The 17,845-nt window shown below is 51.8% G+C and overlaps 9 protein-coding genes across 9 annotated transcripts in view; 4 read left to right on the top strand and 5 right to left on the bottom strand.

The window, feature by feature from the left end:
- The first annotated feature begins 502 nt into the window (after positions 1-502).
- METBIDRAFT_29774 (uncharacterized protein) lies at positions 503-2,214 on the top strand. The gene has a single exon (XM_018855478.1). The coding sequence runs from the start codon at positions 910-912 to the stop codon at positions 1,840-1,842; it is 933 nt and encodes a 310-aa protein (XP_018713736.1). The 5' UTR covers positions 503-909; the 3' UTR covers positions 1,843-2,214.
- URA7 (CTP synthase) lies at positions 2,053-4,461 on the bottom strand. Its single transcript, XM_018855479.1, is given in 2 exon segments — positions 2,053-4,382; positions 4,402-4,461. The coding sequence occupies 1 exon segment, from the start codon at positions 4,217-4,219 to the stop codon at positions 2,492-2,494; it is 1,728 nt and encodes a 575-aa protein (XP_018713737.1). The 5' UTR covers positions 4,220-4,382; positions 4,402-4,461; the 3' UTR covers positions 2,053-2,491.
- Positions 4,462-5,865: 1,404 nt separating this feature from the next.
- METBIDRAFT_38124 (ESCRT-II subunit protein) lies at positions 5,866-6,438 on the bottom strand (the record flags this gene model as incomplete). Its single annotated transcript, XM_018856957.1, has 1 exon — positions 5,866-6,438. One exon carries the CDS (start codon positions 6,436-6,438, stop codon positions 5,866-5,868), a length of 573 nt encoding a protein of 190 aa, XP_018713738.1.
- Positions 6,439-6,636: 198 nt separating this feature from the next.
- On the bottom strand, positions 6,637-7,067 carry RPL43A (60S ribosomal eL43 domain-containing protein; the record flags this gene model as incomplete). The annotated part of the gene is made up of 2 exons (XM_018859250.1): positions 6,637-6,913; positions 7,042-7,067. The coding sequence occupies 2 exons, from the start codon at positions 7,065-7,067 to the stop codon at positions 6,637-6,639; spliced, it is 303 nt and encodes a 100-aa protein (XP_018713739.1).
- Positions 7,068-7,306: 239 nt separating this feature from the next.
- Positions 7,307-7,677, top strand: METBIDRAFT_103077 (uncharacterized protein). Its single transcript, XM_018853732.1, has one exon. It carries the CDS (start codon positions 7,392-7,394, stop codon positions 7,581-7,583), a length of 192 nt encoding a protein of 63 aa, XP_018713740.1. The 5' UTR covers positions 7,307-7,391; the 3' UTR covers positions 7,584-7,677.
- Positions 7,678-8,189: 512 nt separating this feature from the next.
- On the top strand, positions 8,190-8,930 carry METBIDRAFT_9544 (uncharacterized protein; the record flags this gene model as incomplete). Its single annotated transcript, XM_018859405.1, has 1 exon — positions 8,190-8,930. One exon carries the CDS (start codon positions 8,190-8,192, stop codon positions 8,928-8,930), a length of 741 nt encoding a protein of 246 aa, XP_018713741.1.
- A 57-nt stretch (positions 8,931-8,987) lies between these two features.
- Positions 8,988-11,171, bottom strand: GRR1 (SCF ubiquitin ligase complex subunit; the record flags this gene model as incomplete). Its single annotated transcript, XM_018859406.1, has 1 exon — positions 8,988-11,171. One exon carries the CDS (start codon positions 11,169-11,171, stop codon positions 8,988-8,990), a length of 2,184 nt encoding a protein of 727 aa, XP_018713742.1.
- Positions 11,172-12,078: 907 nt separating this feature from the next.
- METBIDRAFT_76305 (ARM repeat-containing protein) lies at positions 12,079-15,288 on the bottom strand (the record flags this gene model as incomplete). Its single annotated transcript, XM_018858508.1, has 3 exons — positions 12,079-14,698; positions 14,765-14,920; positions 15,215-15,288. The coding sequence occupies 3 exons, from the start codon at positions 15,286-15,288 to the stop codon at positions 12,079-12,081; spliced, it is 2,850 nt and encodes a 949-aa protein (XP_018713743.1).
- A 1,783-nt stretch (positions 15,289-17,071) lies between these two features.
- Positions 17,072-17,845, top strand: part of METBIDRAFT_103101 (uncharacterized protein) — a 3,640-nt gene continuing 2,866 nt past the window's right edge. The window contains exon 1 of the mRNA XM_018853734.1: positions 17,072-17,693. Coding sequence (XP_018713744.1) covers positions 17,537-17,693 — 157 coding nt within the window. The 5' untranslated portion in view covers positions 17,072-17,536. The remainder of the gene's footprint in view (positions 17,694-17,845) is intronic.

Consider the following 17,845-nt stretch of genomic DNA (forward strand, 5'->3'; position numbering starts at 1 on the left):
TGTCACTTCATCATCACTTTATAATAGCATTCTTATAATTTCCTTGTCACTTCATTACCACTTCATTATCATTTTTTTACACTTTATTATCACGTATTAAAATTATATTCTCACTTGATTTTTACTGTATACTCATTTCCTTCCCACTTTCTTCTGACTCTGTTCTCACTTATTAAATTATTATTGTCACTTGATTGTCACTATATTTTCATTGTATAATAACTTCCTTAGTTCATTCTCAGTTCATTCTCACTCCTCTCACTTCCTTCGCACTTTCTTCTCACTCCACTCACTCCATTCTCACTTTATCATCAGATCTCTCACGTCTTTCTCACGTCATGATAACATTATTATAACTTCCTTGTCACTTCATCACCCATCATTATCACTTCTTACCACTTTCTTCTCACTAATTGAAATTTTATTCTCACTCTATCCTCACTCCTTCTCCCTCCTTCTCCCTCCTTCTCCCTTTCTTCTCCCTTCCTTCTCACTCCACTCGCTCCCCTCGTATCCCCACCGCTGCACCGTCCCACTAACCCTCAATACTCCCACCACTCTCTTCCCACTCTCTTCCCATCTTCCCCCGGAAACCACCACCCTCCCACCTTTATATACCTAAATCGCCCTTCCCGCATTTGTTCCCGCATTTGTTCCCGCATTTGTTCCCGCATTTGTTCCCCCATTTCTTCCCCTCCCCCCATTTTTCCCCTTCCCTCTACTCCCCCTCGCCTTCCCCCACCTTGATTCGCGAGGCCCGTTCTCCCAGGCCCAAGATCGCGCGCGCCGTGCGAATCCGCGCCAGGGCCTCCGGAAAACAGCGCCAGGCCCTAGGGCCGCGCCGCGCTTCTCCCGCGCCAGGCCCCGGCTACATACTTCCTCTGCCCATCCTCACAAACACACCCCACCATGTCCAATCTTCTCAAGCAGCGCTACTTGGACCTCTTGTCGTCGGGCGTGTTTTCCTCGCTCGGCCCCGCCACGTTGCACGCCCTCCACGCCGAGGTGGGCCAGTACCTCCGGGCCGCGGGCGACCTGCTCGACACCGGCGATCGCTATGCCCTTTACGAGCTCCAGTTCCACCTCCTGCTCCTCACCAACCACGACGTGGAGGCCAAGTCGTACTTGGACCAGTTCAACGACCAGTTTGCCGCGCACAAGTCGCAGAAGATCCGGGTCTTGCGGCTGATGTACGCCGAGGCCACCGGCGACATCCAGACGGCCATCAGCACGCTAGGCTCGGACCCGGACGAGCTCCGGGCGGCAAGGCGCTTGGCGACATTGTCGCGCCGGGCCGCCGGCGGCGCCTACAGCGCCCCGGAGTACATCCAGAGCTTGACGCGGTACTTGGACTTGCAGCCTGCGGACGAGGTGGTGTGGGCCGAGTTGGGCGACGTGTACAGCTCCGTGGGCCACTACGACAAGGCGGCGTTCTGCTTCAAGGAGGTGCTCTTGCACCGCCCGCTCGCGCACAACATGTTCTACAAAGCGGGGCTCAACTTGTACCTCCGCCACCTCTACTTGTGTGGGTTGAGGCTGGACAGGAAGGACGCCATGGCCGAGAACGTGGCGGTGCTCGAGCACGCCAGAGACTGTTTTCTCCGCAGCGTGGAGATCAACGGCTCGTACACGAAAGGCTGGCTTGGCGTGTACCTCGTGGCGCAGAGCTCGTTGTGGGAGAGCGCAGCCGGCAAGGCGCTTTACGCGGCCAGGAAGTCCGAGCAGGTGTTGGCGGACATGCCGAGGCTTGCCCGCTTGGGCCGGCAGCAGCTCATGCGGATCGAGGGCTTGGCGGACGCGGCGGCGTTCGAGGCTTTTCTTGCGGCTGTGGCCCCGAATTAGACCGTGCCGGCAGGTGCCGGCAGAGCAGATGCCTAGAATGGGCCTGCTTCCTGCGGCCTGTCAGCGGGGGGCTTTTTTCACCGAGGAGGTTCTGTGTGGCGCAGTCAGAAAAACGCCAGCCGCATGGAACACCCGCTATCGCCGAGGCCGAGTTTAGACGCACCATGCTGGGGCAAGCCTGTCGAGGCCGGGCGATTCTTCTGCAGCTGCCTCCACGTGGCCTGGCCTGACTGACGCCTGCCAGCAGGAAAGGCCGTTGTCGCCATTGACCAGCATATATGGACGGTCGCCCCAGCTGCGTGAGCGGGGAAGTGGTGGGCCCTCAGAGTAACCTGTGAGCAATGTCATAGGAGAGATTTGGGAGCAATGTCATAGGAGAGATTTGGGAGCAATGTCATCGCTATGTCAAAGGAAAGACCAGCACGCAATGTCAGGAGAGACCAGCACGCAATGTCAGAAGAGACCACCACGCAAAGGCCCGATCCAAACATGCGCCCAGCACTCCGGCGCAACAGCACCCTCGGCCCCACGCGGCGCCGGCGAATGTGCACCTGGGAATACAGCTCCCGAACACGGCTCCAGGAATTATGCAATTGGCTATATAGTGTCGAGGATCGCTGTACAAAAATATCTCTACAGGGCACCAGTCCTAGAACTCGCCCTTCTCGTGGATGTCGGCCCTGGCCAAGACGTCGTCCAAGATGCCGGCCGCGGCCGCCACCAAGCCCAAAAACGGCCGGGAGGGGTCCAAGACCTTGGAGCAGTACTCGGGGTGGTACTGGGTGCCGGCAAAGAACTTGTGGTCCTTGAGCTCCACAATCTCCATGCGCGCCTCGGACTCGTCCTTGCCAATGAACCTCAAGCCGTGCGCCTCGATCTGGCCAATGAGCTTGGGGTTGACCTCGTATCGGTGCCGGTGTCTCTCCATCACGCTGGCCGCGCCGCCGTAGCACTTCCTCAACTTGGACCACTCCGAGTCGGGCGAGAACTTGGTGGTGTGGATCCCCAATCTCATGGTGCCGCCCAAGTTGACCTGGTCCACGTCTGGCATGTACACCACCGCGGCCGTGGCCTCGTCGCCGTCCGGGTCGAACTCCATGGACGTCGAGTGCTCGAAGCCCAACTTGGACCGCACAACGTCGATCACGGCCACCTGCATGCCCAAGCACACACCCAAGTACGGCGTGTTGTTCTCGCGGGCGTAGTGGGCCGCGGCCACCATGCCCTCGATTCCGCGCGAGCCGAAGCCGCCGGGCACCAAGATGCCGTCGGCCTGGCACACCAAGTGCCACGCCTTGTGGTACTTGGCCAAGTCGCTGTCCTTGGTGGCCTCCTCCAAGTCCGAGGACTCCACCCACTCGATCTTCAAGCGGCGGTAGCACCGCATGGCCGAGTGCTCCAAGGCCTTGATCACGGACAAGTACGAGTCCTTCAAGTTGGTGTACTTGCCCACGAGCGCGATGGTCACGGTCTCGATGGACTTGTCGTGGGCCGACGTGATGGTTCTCCACGACGCCATCAACCTCTCGCCGCGCGCCCTGGCCGCGGGCGCCAACGACGCGGGCTCCAACCGCAACTTGCGCGACAAGAACTGGATCATCTTCTGCTCCTGCAACAACAACGGCACGTGGTACGTGGAGTTGACGTCGCGGATGGCCACCACCTGCTCCGGGCCCACGTGGCAGAACATGCCGATCTTGTGCACCGTGGCCACCTCCAACTCCTCGGAGCACCGGCACGCAATCATGTCCGGCGTCAAGCCCAACGACCGCAAGTCCTTGATGGCGGCCTGCGTGGGCTTGGTTTTCTGCTCGCCGTGGATCACCAACACGAGCGACACGTGGATCAACGCGAAGTTCTCCGGGCCCACGCGGAACTGGAACTGCCGCAACGCCTCCACAAAGGGCGCGCTCTCGATGTCGCCGACAGTGCCGCCCAACTCGATGATGCACACCTCGGGCTCCAAGCCAGACTCGTCCACGGGCACACGCGCCACGCGTTCGATCCACAGCTGGATGGCCCCGGTGATGTGAGGCACCACCTGCACGGTCTTGCCCAAGTAGTCGCCCTTGCGCTCCTTCTCGATCACGTGCGAGTAGATCTTGCCCGTGGTGATGTTGTGGTCCTTGGTCAAGGTGATGTTGAGGTACCGCTCGTAGTTCCCCAAGTCCAAGTCGACCTCGCCGCCGTCGTTCAACACAAAGCACTCGCCGTGCTCCAAGGGCGACATGGTGCCGGCGTCAATGTTCATGTAGGGGTCGATTTTGATGGACGTCACGCGGTAGCCCAAGGTCTTGAACAACAAGCCGGTGGACGACGCCAAGACGCCCTTTCCGATTCCGGAGATGACTCCGCCGGATACAACAACGTACTTCATAGCAGCGGCTAGACGTAAGTAGGGAGAGAAATGCGCGTGGCTAGAACCCGAAGGGGGTGGTCAGGCACTGTGTTGCTGGAGGTTTTCGGGTGCCCAGCGATAGTCGGAGCACGGATGAAAAAACCACCGGATATGAAAGGTCGGGCTGATACAGGAATGTGTTCCACGGACGGTGACGCAGGCCTGCAGAAATGTTACACTTGCCCTCTTAAACGAAGAATTTAAGCGGGAAGGAGGAAAGAAAAAGGTTGGGGGGACGAAGAAAAAACCTCGATGAGGTGTTGCGCGATGCCAGACGCGAGCGCGCGTGTGCAGGCCCGGCCCGGCTTTATTGCACGGGCTCCTTTGCATGTCTCGGTAGATCAGACACTGCTGGGCTGGGGCTTTGCTTTGCCGACAGCTGGTATTTGGAGTTCACCCAATTGTCAAGTAGACTGTGGCTAAAGAAGAAACAAAAAAAAAAAATCGTAGCTTTTTTGGCGAGCGGCTGAGCCCTCGCTTGTTGGTGCCAGAGACTATGTTTCAATGTTCTTTTGGTGCCAGAGACTATGTTTCAATGTTCCTTGCCAAGTGTAGAGGGCAAGCGTAGCGTTGTACCAGAAACGCCTGGCTGTCCAAATCCGGCTGTGAATGTTTACGTGTGCGCCGACGGTTTTGTGAAGCGGCGGTTTGGTGTCAGCACTCAAGTCAGAGCTCCACAGGGACTCACTCGAGACGAGTATACTATGTTTTCCTACCCGAAGTAGAAGGGTATAGCGATCAAGCGTTGCTGGGGCTGACGCGCAGAATCGGTGTTTCTTACGGCCTCTTCCAACGGTGCTTGTATCCGACTCGTCGTGCAGCAAAGACAAATAGCTGCGGGGGCGAAGGCTTTACAAACAGAAGCGATTCCAGCAAACAAACGACGTTTCAGCGAGGGAACGTTTTTTAGCGAATAGGAGGTTTCAGCGAACAGAAGCTATCTCAGCGAACAGAAGGTTTCAGTGAACAGAAGGTTTCAGTGAACAGAAGCTATCTCAGCGAACAGAAGGTTTCAGTGAACAGAAGCTATCTCAGCGAACAGAAGGTTTCAGTGAACAGAAGCTATCTCAGCGAACAGAAGGTTTCAGTGAACAGAAGCTATCTCAGCAAAGACAAGGCAAGCCAGCAAACACATGCATTACAGCAAAGAAATATGGCCACGATCAGCGTTCTTCCAGCCCGCATAAAACCCCGCTTCTGGAAACGACTTGATACCTGGCCATCGGTCAGAATCATCACTGGGCAAACCCAACAAGCTTCTCCGGCTGTGGTTCCCGTCAGATGTTGTTTCGCAACAACGCACATGGCATGCTTCGTGCCCACTCATCAGACATCTGCTACACAAAATACCCGACAGTTTCTCAAGAACCTCATGTCACTTCCCGCCAAACGGAAGCACCCGATCCCCCGAAATCCTCACACCATACCCTCTCTCGCATGTCTACAGCTGTGGGCTGAAATATACGCCTTGGTCGGATCCGTCTCGCGACAAAGGCACCTTTTTTCAGCCAGAGCAAATGCCCCATGATCTTCAATATTTGCCATTAGACGGCCCCAGCGCCAGCCGTGGACCGCCGCGGCAGGCCTACAATCCGTAAGAAAACTAGAGGCATATGTATAACTACTCAGACGATCTTCACGCCGCCGATCTCCGCAGGGTTGTCCTCAGACTTGATGATCTGCGCCTTCCCCTGCTTCGTCAACACCTGCAAGATCCGCACGAATAGCGTGCTGTCGATGTTCCGCAACTCCTCGTGGATCGCCGAGTCCTCCAGCTTGGTCAACTCGTACACGGTCAAAATGGAGCCCAACTGCCCCGTCTTTTCAACGTGGTCCCGGAGAAGCTCGGCCCACTCCTCCAAGGTGCGCCAGAGTATCAAGACGCCGGCGTCCTGATTCTTGCTGTTGACGTAGGTGGCCCGCTTGACCTTGTGGATAAGGTGGTGGAGAATGTCGCGGCAGAAGTCGGGCGACACGCGCCGCTCGATGTCGCTGTTCTCGAACAATCCTTCAACCGGCTCGCCGTCATTCTGCTTGCTCAAAACGGCACCCTGGGGCGATAGTATGTAGATCTTGTGGTACTGGCAGTACAGAAGCACCACCGTGCACCACTCGTTTAGCTGGTTTTCTAGAATCGTGGCATTGCTCTGCTTGGTGTAGAAGGGAGGAAACGAGTGGATTTTGGGGAACTGGAACATCTGCCTCAGGGAAGACCTGGAGAAGACAATCCATGCGTTCTTGGGTGCCAGATCACGTCTGGGGCCGCTGGCCGCGGAGGTACGGGTGCGCGCGGAGGCACCACCAGGACATAGGTGACGAATTCATCGGGTCTACAGGTACGCATTTTCCAAGAAAGATTATAGTTTCAATATACAGACGTAATCATGACAAGACGCTTAAGCCTCGGCCATGTCTCTCAAACGACGGATGGTGGATCTGACAGTGGCAGCGGCGGCGGTGGAAACCGTGTAAGCACCACCGGCAACGGTCTTCTTGCAAGCCTTGCAGGTCCAGATACCAGCAGCGCCTCTCTTGACGGTTCTCTTACCGCAGAAGGAGCAGTCGTACTTGGCGTGTTGCTGAACTTCCAACTTCTTGGTTTGTCTTCTCAAGGAAGAACCATATCTGACACCGAACTTACCAGTGATACCGACCTTCTTTGTTCTCTTAGTCCTGAATAGTTAGTATGATGATACGGAAGTTTTAAAGGGGGGAGGGGTGAGGCAAGCGTCTGGTGGCTGTGATGGGGAAAATATGTCTCGGGTGCCCATCTATAGAATGTGGCGGTTTCAAGAGTTCACGCCAGCCGTTTGCTGGATTTGGACATTGCATGGTTTCAGACGCCCGGATACATGTCAAGACTTGGCCATTTCCACGTTGCCGGGGGATTTACATACATCTTGCTGTGTTGTGGAGGTAGAGTTAAAAAAGCGCCTGGTTGTTTCTCGTGCAAGTTTTCTCAGCTGGTCGCACCCCAGCTCGGAAAATTTTTGTAGTGCGGCACACAGAATGGCACACTGCGGGTCACGTGCAGAGGCCTGAGCGTAGGGCTAGTGCCCCGCGCACCGGACAGAGGACGTTCCCAAAGGCTGCTTGCGCCCTGAACAAGATACGGCGTTTGGCTGAGTGGTTCGGGAACCTTGATTCCGTCATGACATCTTGGATTTCTGGTGCTCACGCGTATTTTGCATTTTGTTGGGGGTGTTGGTTCCAGGGATATAGTGGTTTGCTGCGCGTATTGTTATGTAGTGCGATGGATGCAGCGCTGAGCCGTCGGAGTAGAAAAGGCCTGGACAATTACACAATATTTTCCGGAGCTTTGGATTTAGTGAGTTCCTCATGAAATATGGCCTTTTTGCACGTGTATGAGTTCTTGATCTACGCACACCCAAAAGATCATATGATGCGGCCCAGTGCCTGACTTGCTCCCAGATCGTTACCACTAGCGCCGAATGACATCATTGGCTTTAGGGCTGGTGCAACTGGAGTGAAACCCAGCACGCCTGAAGAGTGCCCCACAGCGGGTTCATGCTAAAAATGACCGTGATTCTTAACAATGCTTTGTATTAATGCATCTTTGATGCTCTCCTTAAAAAACGCCAATTGTATGTACAGTGTCTTGTTCCACTGGCTGCAAACAACGACGCGCCATGGTTCATCACATGACCATCTCTGACCGTTTGCAGCCGCTAATGCTGGACTGATGTACGTCCTCTCCAACAAAGAACACATCAAGCTACAACTCTTTTCTCATTAAAGAACGCAAGCGCTACTCAGTACGTCTCTGTTTAATTTTGAAAAGCCAAACTTGTTCCACAAAGAACAAATACGTCGGCCCTAGAACCTAAACACCACCAAAAGGGAGACATTCCTACTCATCATATCCCGGGATCTGGGGTAGCTGTAAAAAGTCTACACACACGTAAAGCCAGCGGCAACTGTGACCATAATGTTCTGTGATCTGACCCCGGAACCCATCTCGTCTCCTCCGGTGATTCTGTCGCCGCTTCGGAAACTCCACAGACCGGGCCTCATTCTCGAAAACACCTCCTCGGCTCTTCCACCCGTACATAGCTACGATGGTTTCGACGCGGTGTGCAATCTCACTCCAAGCCAAATCTTGAGTATTCAGGAGGACCAGACCGACTACATCTGTGGTGTGCAGACCAATGCCCACGTGTGCAGAAATAGCTTTTATTGCCGCCGTCACCTGCTTGAGCAAAGAATGGAGGTGCGTCGGTCTTTGCCCTTGAAATGTTTGATGGAAGAAGAGCTGAAGAATGTGGCTTGGTTCCGCAAACGCCGGGTGCTCACAAAATTGTATCATGACTGCAAGTCGTACTGGCATAAGCACCCATCTGCTTCAACGACTCCGATGACCTGTTCCAGAACCAGCTGCGTCCAAAACGAGTCAAATGTGAGTTCCTCGCCGCTATGTGCCTCCGTATCGTCGTACAATGCTCCGGGAACAGCCGCTCGTATCGAGGAAAGTACATCTTCCCTGTTGAAAAAGGCATTTTTGAAAAGGTTGTCGCGTTCTGCTGATCTACACAAAGACGATATAGTGTCGTACTTATTTTACAAACTAGCTTGTTACGAGGAAGCTGGCATCGACATGAGAGCACGAGAATTGGAAGCACGCTATAGCGCCAGTGAAAATGATCTTGACATTGATCAGAATGGGCAGTGAATAAGTCAGATTGTATACCAACAAAGGAAAAATTTAAAAACATGAAGTGAAGAATGCTTAGTGCCCTCCATTTTGGGCATCATGAGTCCTGGGAAACAAATCAACTGCATCCATCTCAGTATCCTGCTCTTCAAAAGTAGGGCCTTGGTAAAGCCGAGGTTCCATGAGGGGTCTGATGCCGAGACCATTTGCTACCGGATCAGGCTGAAATGCTTGTGCAGCATTGTGAAATGTTGCCAATCGTTGCCTGTTTTGTTGTTCGAGGGTGAGAAGTTGCCGAAGAATTGCGTCTGTTTCGTTGAATCTCGATTCATTTGTATCGAAGCGGTTCTGCTGATTGACCTGCGTCCTCCTTAATTGCCCCAAGCCGCGTCGTTGCGCCCAGGTTTGCATTTCTTCTTCATTCAAGTTCGTAAATCCGTTTGTACCAGGTCTGGATGGGAACGCTGGGTTACCAAGGGTTTCATTCGGCGGAGATGGAGTGATTGCCAAACCGTTTGCGTCCATTGCACTTGGCTCAACGACCATTCCATCGGGTGCTCTGACAGCCCCTATTGGCGTCACTGCACTCATATGGTTTTGATATGCGTACTGCTCCAACATATAAGCTCGTTGATCCATCAAAGATGCTAGATAGCTTCTGAGTTTTCCAACCCCCTGGCCAGAAAATACACAAAACGAGGATTTCTGATTTTCTGTAAAATCAGGTGGTGGGTCTCTGCAGTATTGAGTGATCTCTCTGCGGAGAAAGGCAGAAATACCCGTTAACGACAAATGGGTGAGCCTCGGACAGCTCTTCAAGAGACAAAAAATGGGTCCTATGGTCAATTGAGTGCAATAAGACAAATGGACTCTCTCAAGACAATCTTGCTCCCCACGGCGACGTACCAATTCCATGATACCTGAATCGGTTATCATGTTGCACTTTACAAGGCCAATTCTTCTGAGTTTGGGCAATGTTGAAAGCTCAATCAAGGTCCAGTCAGTGAGCTGTGAGCAACAGGCTAGATCGATGTATTGAATGCGATGGCAATTTCTCACGAGCGCTTGAACACCAAAGTCCGTGACCAGGGCACAGTGACCGAGGTGAATGTAATGTAAACTGCGGCCTAGTTTGGTAAGATGTCTGAGAGAAGCGTCACCAATTTGCATACACTTCGAAAGCACCACGTTTCTTAGACGAGGAGCACATCTAACCATTCGCTCCACAAGCTTGTCGGTGATGGCGTTGCACCCTGTGACATCAATGATTCGCAATTTATCCAAAAAACAATCATCCGGGATGAGCTCGAAAAGATCGTCTGTGATACCCGCCGCGTTGCTGATGCGAAACTCACGAAGCTGACTTAGTTCGGCAAAAATACGTTTCAAATGAGTGTCCGTGACATTCGGACAGTTGTGAAGGTCAATTTCCACCAATGACTTGCAATTCTCGTACATCGCCAATATGCTTCTATCGCTGATATTCTCGCTGTTATTAAACTTGATTCTTTTGAGCATGGGGCACGATTGTAATAACTGAATAATAGCTTCTTCGGATATATTGCCACAGCCTGGGGCATAGAGCCCTTGCAAACGCGGACAATTTTGGGCCAATGCATAAATTATGTCATCTTGTATATCTTGCACACCAGTCATGTCGATGGACTGCAACCTGTTGCAATTCTTCAATACTCGAGAAATCGGCATGTGGTTAAGCTTAGTGCAGTTGACCAATGTTAATCTCTCCAATTTCGGACACCCTCTAAAGAGATCCAAGAGTTCGTCGTCAACAAACTTGGTCATGAAAGAGAGGTTGAGTCGCTTGATGTAGTTTCGGTAATCCCAGTGCGTTAGCCCACGAGGAAGTTCTAAGATATCTTTGATTTTCTGGAAGGCAGTATCACTCTGCATGTTTGGCCTGAACCACATGATCTCAACGATGAGACTGGACAAGTCACGGCAGACAGTCAAGAGGGAAAACAAATCTCGCTTGTCCAAGTACTTGAAGATCTGGAGTAGCACCTCAGTGGGCAACTGTAAGAGCCTTGAGTGCACCACATTGTGCATCTGAATCTGCGATCTGTGCACTTTAGAGTGGTGCCGCTCGTGCAAAATTGATTGGTGCATTGCCTGGTAGTCACCCTGCTCGTTATCGAGGGTGTGATAGTCGTTTTGATGATATGCCGGGGTCAGCGCCGAGAAATACGACGCCAACTTGTCCCGCTTCGATAGCCTTCCCTCGGAGTTTTGGAGAGCCATAAGGTACAAGAAAAACGACAGGGAGCGCTGTCAGTTGATAGGTGGTGTTCTGGTCCCAAAATTTGCCTTCCTTTAGTTGAGTCCTGCGAGTTCTTAATGAAGGCGATGCTGTCAATTCTTCTGCTAAAACGAACAAAGAAATAACCAGAGGTTCAACTTTAAAAATTTCAAAAGCGTAATCTTAGAACGAGATGCTGAAAAGATCGGTGTTTCTAAGAATTACGTGGGGTACACGTCTGTCGAAGGGCGAATCCCAAGAAGCCGCTGACAAATGATAAGCTCTGATGCTTGCGAAGAGTTATTTGAGCAGAGCAGCTAATACACAATTTGAACAAGGCCAGTTTCTGGGATCTTGCAAGCCTTTTGACCTCGTGTAGTATTGAGATTTTTGCACTCAGTATCTAGTCCACAAAAAGTGATATCAAGTGAAGGCGGCTTCAACACTGGTTTCGCATTTTGGGCTAGCAGGCTCAGTTGGCACATGTGCAGTACAATCAACTATTACTGCCTGGCACATGAAACCTTGAAATAGATTAAGGTACAACGGGCCTAGCGGACTTCATGGTGTATGATAAAAGATTAGTGCATATAATTATTGCCTTTATGGATCGGGTGCCGTGATTTTCCTTTTATTTAAATATGATGTTGTAGCTTATTTGCAAAGATAGATACGGGGAGCCGTATGTACATGCGAAGGGCTTATGCGCTCCCGTTCCTCTGTATTTTACCAGCTGGCGCTCTGCTCGGCCTGGGAAATTGCAGGACCATTGATATGTTTCTTTTCTTTCTTCTTTCGCTTTGCTAGCAAAACAAATCTCCAAATTTGCTCCGCCAAGTTTCTAAGAGAATATTAGTTCTTCTGAGGTAGCATAGTATTTCCAATACAGCGTGATCAGGATCCACGAATTTAGAAAAACAGGCTTTGATCTTGGCTGCTCCTACCCGCAACAGGAGTTCCAGGGTTGGAGGCATATCCCATGGCAGCCGACTGAAGAGATAATTGTTCAAGTTGTCTCATTACATGTGCATCTTGATTGAATTGAGTCTCTGGTGGGCCATACGGAGCACCGGTGCCCACACCAAAATACAGGGTATCGAAGCCGCGACCAGAATCATTGTTTGAAATCGAGTTGATTCCATACAGTGCGCCATAAGGTGGATAGCCTGGTTGATTCTCATTCGGGATTCCTCCATACCCGACTGGAGCCCCCATGTTAGAGGCTTGAGCCATCTGAGAATAAACCAGAACACCGTTACGATAGGGCGAATGGGTTTGGCCATTGCGCATGTTTCCGTGTCCTCGTTTAGACTTCCTGTTGCTCGAGCTAGTTCTGCTGAGCCGGCCATTGGAGAGACCCACTTCATCCATTAGTTTCTTATACGGCTGAACATTAGCGATATGCATCTCGAGAAGAACTCTTTTAACTTGACTTGTAGCAAATTGGTGATACTTAGGATCTTCGTTCCCATCTTCAAGAACAAAAAGGGATGTGTATGAGAGTACTTTTTGCAAAAACATCGGACCAGCATTGTTTTCGTTGCTTTCGCGCAAAATGTGCTCCAACAATTTGGTAGGTGGTTTCCCTTCATTGTGCTCACATTCGACATAGGGGGCAAAGATGGCATCCATGATCCTTTGTCTGGTAGTAGGATCACTCTTGCTGTTCAAAAGCTTGAAGATGGTCACATTGGCTAATTTGTGGGTGCATAGTTTGTCCAAATGAGGTAAGAACTTTTCGCAGAGAATGCCGGCCCGTATATCGGGCTTCTGGTTACTGAAACCACGAAACGTTTCTAGGAACCATGTGATCAAAAGCGAACCATTGCTACTCACAACCAATTCATTCGCATGCTCCACTATGAGACTCGACACCAACACCAACTGTTCATGAGTGACGACATTCTTCGCAGGACACTTGCTGTCATTCAACGTCTCCAAGATTGTTCTAATGCAGCGCACTCCAAATCTTCCCGAACTGATTTCCATAAAATTGGTACAGATCGTCTCGAAAATAAAGTCATTGTAAGGAGACTCGAATTTGAGACAACATTGTAGAACATAGTTGCCAAATTGATCATTGAAGAGTTTCACTGCAAAAGGACGAATGCTCTCCGCAATCAAAATTTTCTGCTCGGGTTCGCCTTGGGACGAATTGATTATTTTCTGAATCGCCCATGTTCCATTTTTATGAGTTCCCAAGAGTGCTAGATAAGGAAGGATACGTTTCACCATTTGCAATCTGATTTCCGTGGATTCAAGAACGGTGAATATCTTTTGCACAACCGTGTTCCCAATATGATCGTAGCACAATTCTGGCAATTCGTCCAACATCTCAGTGGCAAGAGATTCGAGCTCAGCCTGAGACATCACCGAGGTCTCATTGTCGGCCTCGGGGCTTTGGGAACTTTGCAAGGCCTTTTCGTTTGCCTCTAAGGATTTGCGCAACTCCCTGATTTTGGGAGCATCCATCTGGCGCGCAGCGCCAGAGTCAGGAAGAGAACCAAAGCTAGTCTTGTATTCCGACTTCGGATACTTTACTGCGTTGCTTATGATTGAAGAGACTTTTTTGAAATCAATTGGGAAGGGTCCGGCAATATGCACACATGTTGCTAGGATAGAATCCACGATTGACGAGAACTCCACATCTGGAGGGCTTTTAATTGCGTTGTTTCGAACGTCCGGTTCACCACGATCTTTAGTCGCAGCTTTACACATGCCCATGTGAAAGTTGTTTGAGTCACCATATGGATTCGTTGACGAAGGGGCAGGATGCGAGCTAGATGCTTTCGGTCTATCCGACACTTTGGCGAAGGCGACATAGAGAATAGCTCCTGGAACAATCTCTAGATGATTGAAATTGGCCTTGAGATTCATCGCCACCTCGATAGAAGGGCATATGATCAAGGCCATTTTGGAGTTGCTTGTCAGAGCCACTTGCACGCTGAGAACGCCGCGATTGTGGAAGCCAGAAGTCATTCCTGTTGGTTGACTGAGAAGCCGGTAAAGCTTCGACGCGTCAAGAAACTGCGGGACATTGTCGAGGAGTAGCGTATTGGTTGGGCCCAAACTGGGGTTTTCAAAGTTTGTGGTGATCAGCAAGTCGAAGAAGTTGAAGTCGTCCTCCAAGAAAGGCTCGGCGTTGGCATGGGCCCCAGGCCCAGACGGCTCGGAGGGCTGGCTTGGCTGCAGGCTATGATGCATGTTTCGATTAGGGTAGGAAGGCATGTTTTGATTAGGGTAAGAAGGCATGTTTTGAGACGCGCTCTGTGAGGCCTGCAAGAGAGGCCCCGCAACCACGCTGGGCGAGGCCGAATAGGAGATCTTCGGGTACACGCCGGAGTATGTTTGTGAGCGGTTGCGAGTCCCCTGTGCGGGCAGCTCGTTGGAATTAAGGTCAAACGTGTCGATGAACGACATCGGGTCATCGTGGGATGAATGCAAGAATGGGGAGAAGTTGGGCCGGAAGGCGTCCGCCTTCAGGACAGTAGGGGCAAACGTCAGCCCGGAGGTCGTGTGGGAGCGGTTCCTGGGCTGGCTGGCAAACCCATACGGCGCCGGCTGGGGAATGAGGTTGGGGCTCAAGAACGACGACGAGCTCGGCTTGGACGAGGGTAGGCCGGCATGCGACAGGTCCGGGAAGAGGTCCAACGTGCCTCCCCCGCTGGAGATCGAGCGGTCAGGCGAGTGGTTGTGGAGCGCGTCGTCGTTCCAGATGGAATTGGTGGAGAACAACGAGCCGGAGCGAACCCTCCGGCCATTGGAGGGGCCGGTGGAGCCAGCGGCGCCGAGCAACAACAGAGAGAGGTTGGCCGGGGAGTCCGCGTCGAGCGCCGGCGGATGCATCTCCGCGTCCAGCAAGAGCTCCGCCAGAATGTTGAACACGTCACCCAGAACCGACGGCACCTGGAGCTCCGCAAGAGCGGAAGTGTGGGGCGAAAGGCCGGCGGGGTCTCGGTGGCCAGGGTCTCCCAGAGAAGGGGCCGGCGAGTCCAGAGTCACGAGAATGCCGTTGATGGCGATTGGCGATACCTGGGCATGTGACGCCAGCAGGGCCGTCTGCACCTTGGTGTCGCCGACGCCAGAAAGTGAGATGGTGGGCGGGGAATTGGTGACCATGGAATGCTGGAGGGAATATGCGGCTTTGCTTTGTGCCAGGGCTGGGTTGGGTGCTTGTGCTCGGGGAGCCGAGGCAGGGAAAAAAAAAACGGTGAGAAGTCGGGGATCAGACGGGTGCTGTTTTGGGGCGGGCCGGAACAAAAGGTGTATGGAAATTCCAGATTGGAGCGGCTGGGGGAAGATGCAAGCGAGCGCAGGAAAGTCGGCTGTGGGGCAAAAGGGATCAAGTGGGTTTTGTCTGGCACAGGCTGGATGGATGTGGAGGACCCATTCGTTTTTCCGGGCGGTGGAGAGTGGAAAGGAAAAAGCTTGTGATCCGGCCCGTCACGGTGATTGGCAATTGTGCGTGGAGGCAGTGGGCGGGCGAGCGAGTGACGTGTGGGCGAGGCCGGGGCAGGAATAGGGGAGCGCGGGGCCAGGGCCTGGGCGCAAAATCGGGCCAGAAAAAGAGTCGAGGGAAAAAACCGCAACCGCCGCCCGCTGGGAGACAATGGCGCCGCAGGGCCTAGCTTTTTGGGCCACGCCGGGGTGGGTGGCCAGGAGCGTATAGTGGTTGTAGAGTGGCATTGAGTATTGCCTGGAAAACTGTTCTAAAAATAAAATAGTACATAGATGAATACGAATATGAATATGAAGGGGTGAACATTATAAAATATAAATTAAAGAAGAAGATTCTCATAAGAAAATTGAAATAATATTGGCCAGGAATGTATCTAGTGGGTGTAGAGTGAAATCAAATGCGGCTTAATAATGTCCTGTAATATTTGCCAGGATCGGGTATAGTGGTTGTAGAGTGGTATTAAGTATGCCTGAATACTGTAATATTGGCCAGGATCGTATATAGTGGTTGTAGAGTGAAATTAAATATGCCTGGAATTTTGTTCTGTTATATTGGCCAGGATCGAATTGTGGTTGTAGACTGAAATTAAATATGCCTCAATATTGTCCTGTAGTATTGGCCAGGATCGAATTGTGGTTGTAGACTGAAATTAAATATGCCTCAATATTGACCTGTAGTATTGGCCAGGATCGAATTGTGGTTGTAGACTGAAATTAAATATTCCTGGAATACTGCTCTGAAATATTGGCCAGCATCGTATATTGATTGTAGACGGACATTAAATATGCCTGAATACTGTCTTGTAATATTGGGCGCAGGACAATGTAGCGGGGCTACGTCGGCCGCCACACAGATCTGTAATACTTGGCTAGGGAGGATCCGTAAATAATGACCAGATTTCAAATGTATCGAGGGCATTATAAATCTGCAAAGCTCCGTGACATCGGTCTGTGGCGCAATTCTATACTTCTGTATCATACCTGGCCCACCGCCCTAAAACTCCGCACTTGTCGGCTGTGGCGTCCCGGAAAACTGAGATCTCACCACTTTCACCTAGCACTAAAGAGAATGAACTAGAGCCCATGGTCTTTCAAATACAAATGTTGTTACTTCAAGAATAGACAACCGAATAACAGAAGAAAGATGATTACGGGTATTACTAACTTGTGAACTAAAATCATTCCTGTCCGTCAGACACGCTGCTCGGGAGCCAGGTATAGATCGTAAAACTATTTATCGAATATATACTCTAATGACAGCAAACCATATTCAGAGCGTCATGATCTTATTACAAACAAAATGGAATATCCAACTAAAATATCACGTCAATTGATACTAATATAGAGACTGATCCTACTTTATTACCCAATCATACGTCAAGCCTTTGGCCCGGCCGCAAGAAGATGGCAACCACGCTGCTCTAAATTGGGTCTCAGGCTTCGTGGCCTTTCCCGCACTTCCGCGAGGTCCATGCTGCGAATGGCCAGAGCCGTTTTTCGAATGTGATTGGTGCTTCGCTCGGGGCGCGCGCTCCTCAATGGCTAATTAACCTGGCCCCACTAAATGTGCCGTTCGCTATTGCTAGCAACGGTTTGGGCCGAGCGTGTTTATCGAGCACGATGAGCGCCCGGCCCGGCGTGCCCGGCCCTTTCCAGAAATCAGTTAAATGTAAGTGCATCTGTCTGGCACTGGCTCTGGAGACTCACGTCTGGCTGCGGCCGTGCAGTACCTGGGTGCCCAGGCATCTCCCCAGGCTTCCAAATAATTTAAAATGGGAAGATCGCCAGATGTGTCGAGGCACGCCGCCCAGTCTTGGAGCTAAATGTATGGGCTCGTTTTGGGGCAGGAGCCCGGCACGGCCGATGGCAGGCCACTGATAATTCGGGCCATGCGCTAATACTTCGGGCCATGCAACACCGCACCCATGAGCCCCAGGCCGGACCACAGCCAAGTTTGCAGTCACTCCCCAATTCCTGTGACGACAATGAAATGCTTCTTGCAGACAGACCCGTCAAGCCCGGCTTTTTCCCGTTTTCGATCCACCCCATGAGAAAAAAAAAAGAAGGCGTCGCCAGACATTGTCTTTTGACAGGCCCTGCGGATTTTTCGAGAGGCCCTGCAAATTTCTCGAGAGGCCCTGCAAATTTCTCGAGAGGCCCTGCGAATTTCTCCAGTGGCCCTGCGAAATTCTCCAGTGGCCCTGCGAATTTCTCCAGT

This window comes from Metschnikowia bicuspidata, assembly GCF_001664035.1.
Source record: "Metschnikowia bicuspidata var. bicuspidata NRRL YB-4993 chromosome Unknown METBIscaffold_1, whole genome shotgun sequence".
Classification (NCBI taxonomy): Eukaryota; Fungi; Ascomycota; class Pichiomycetes; order Serinales; family Metschnikowiaceae; genus Metschnikowia; species Metschnikowia bicuspidata.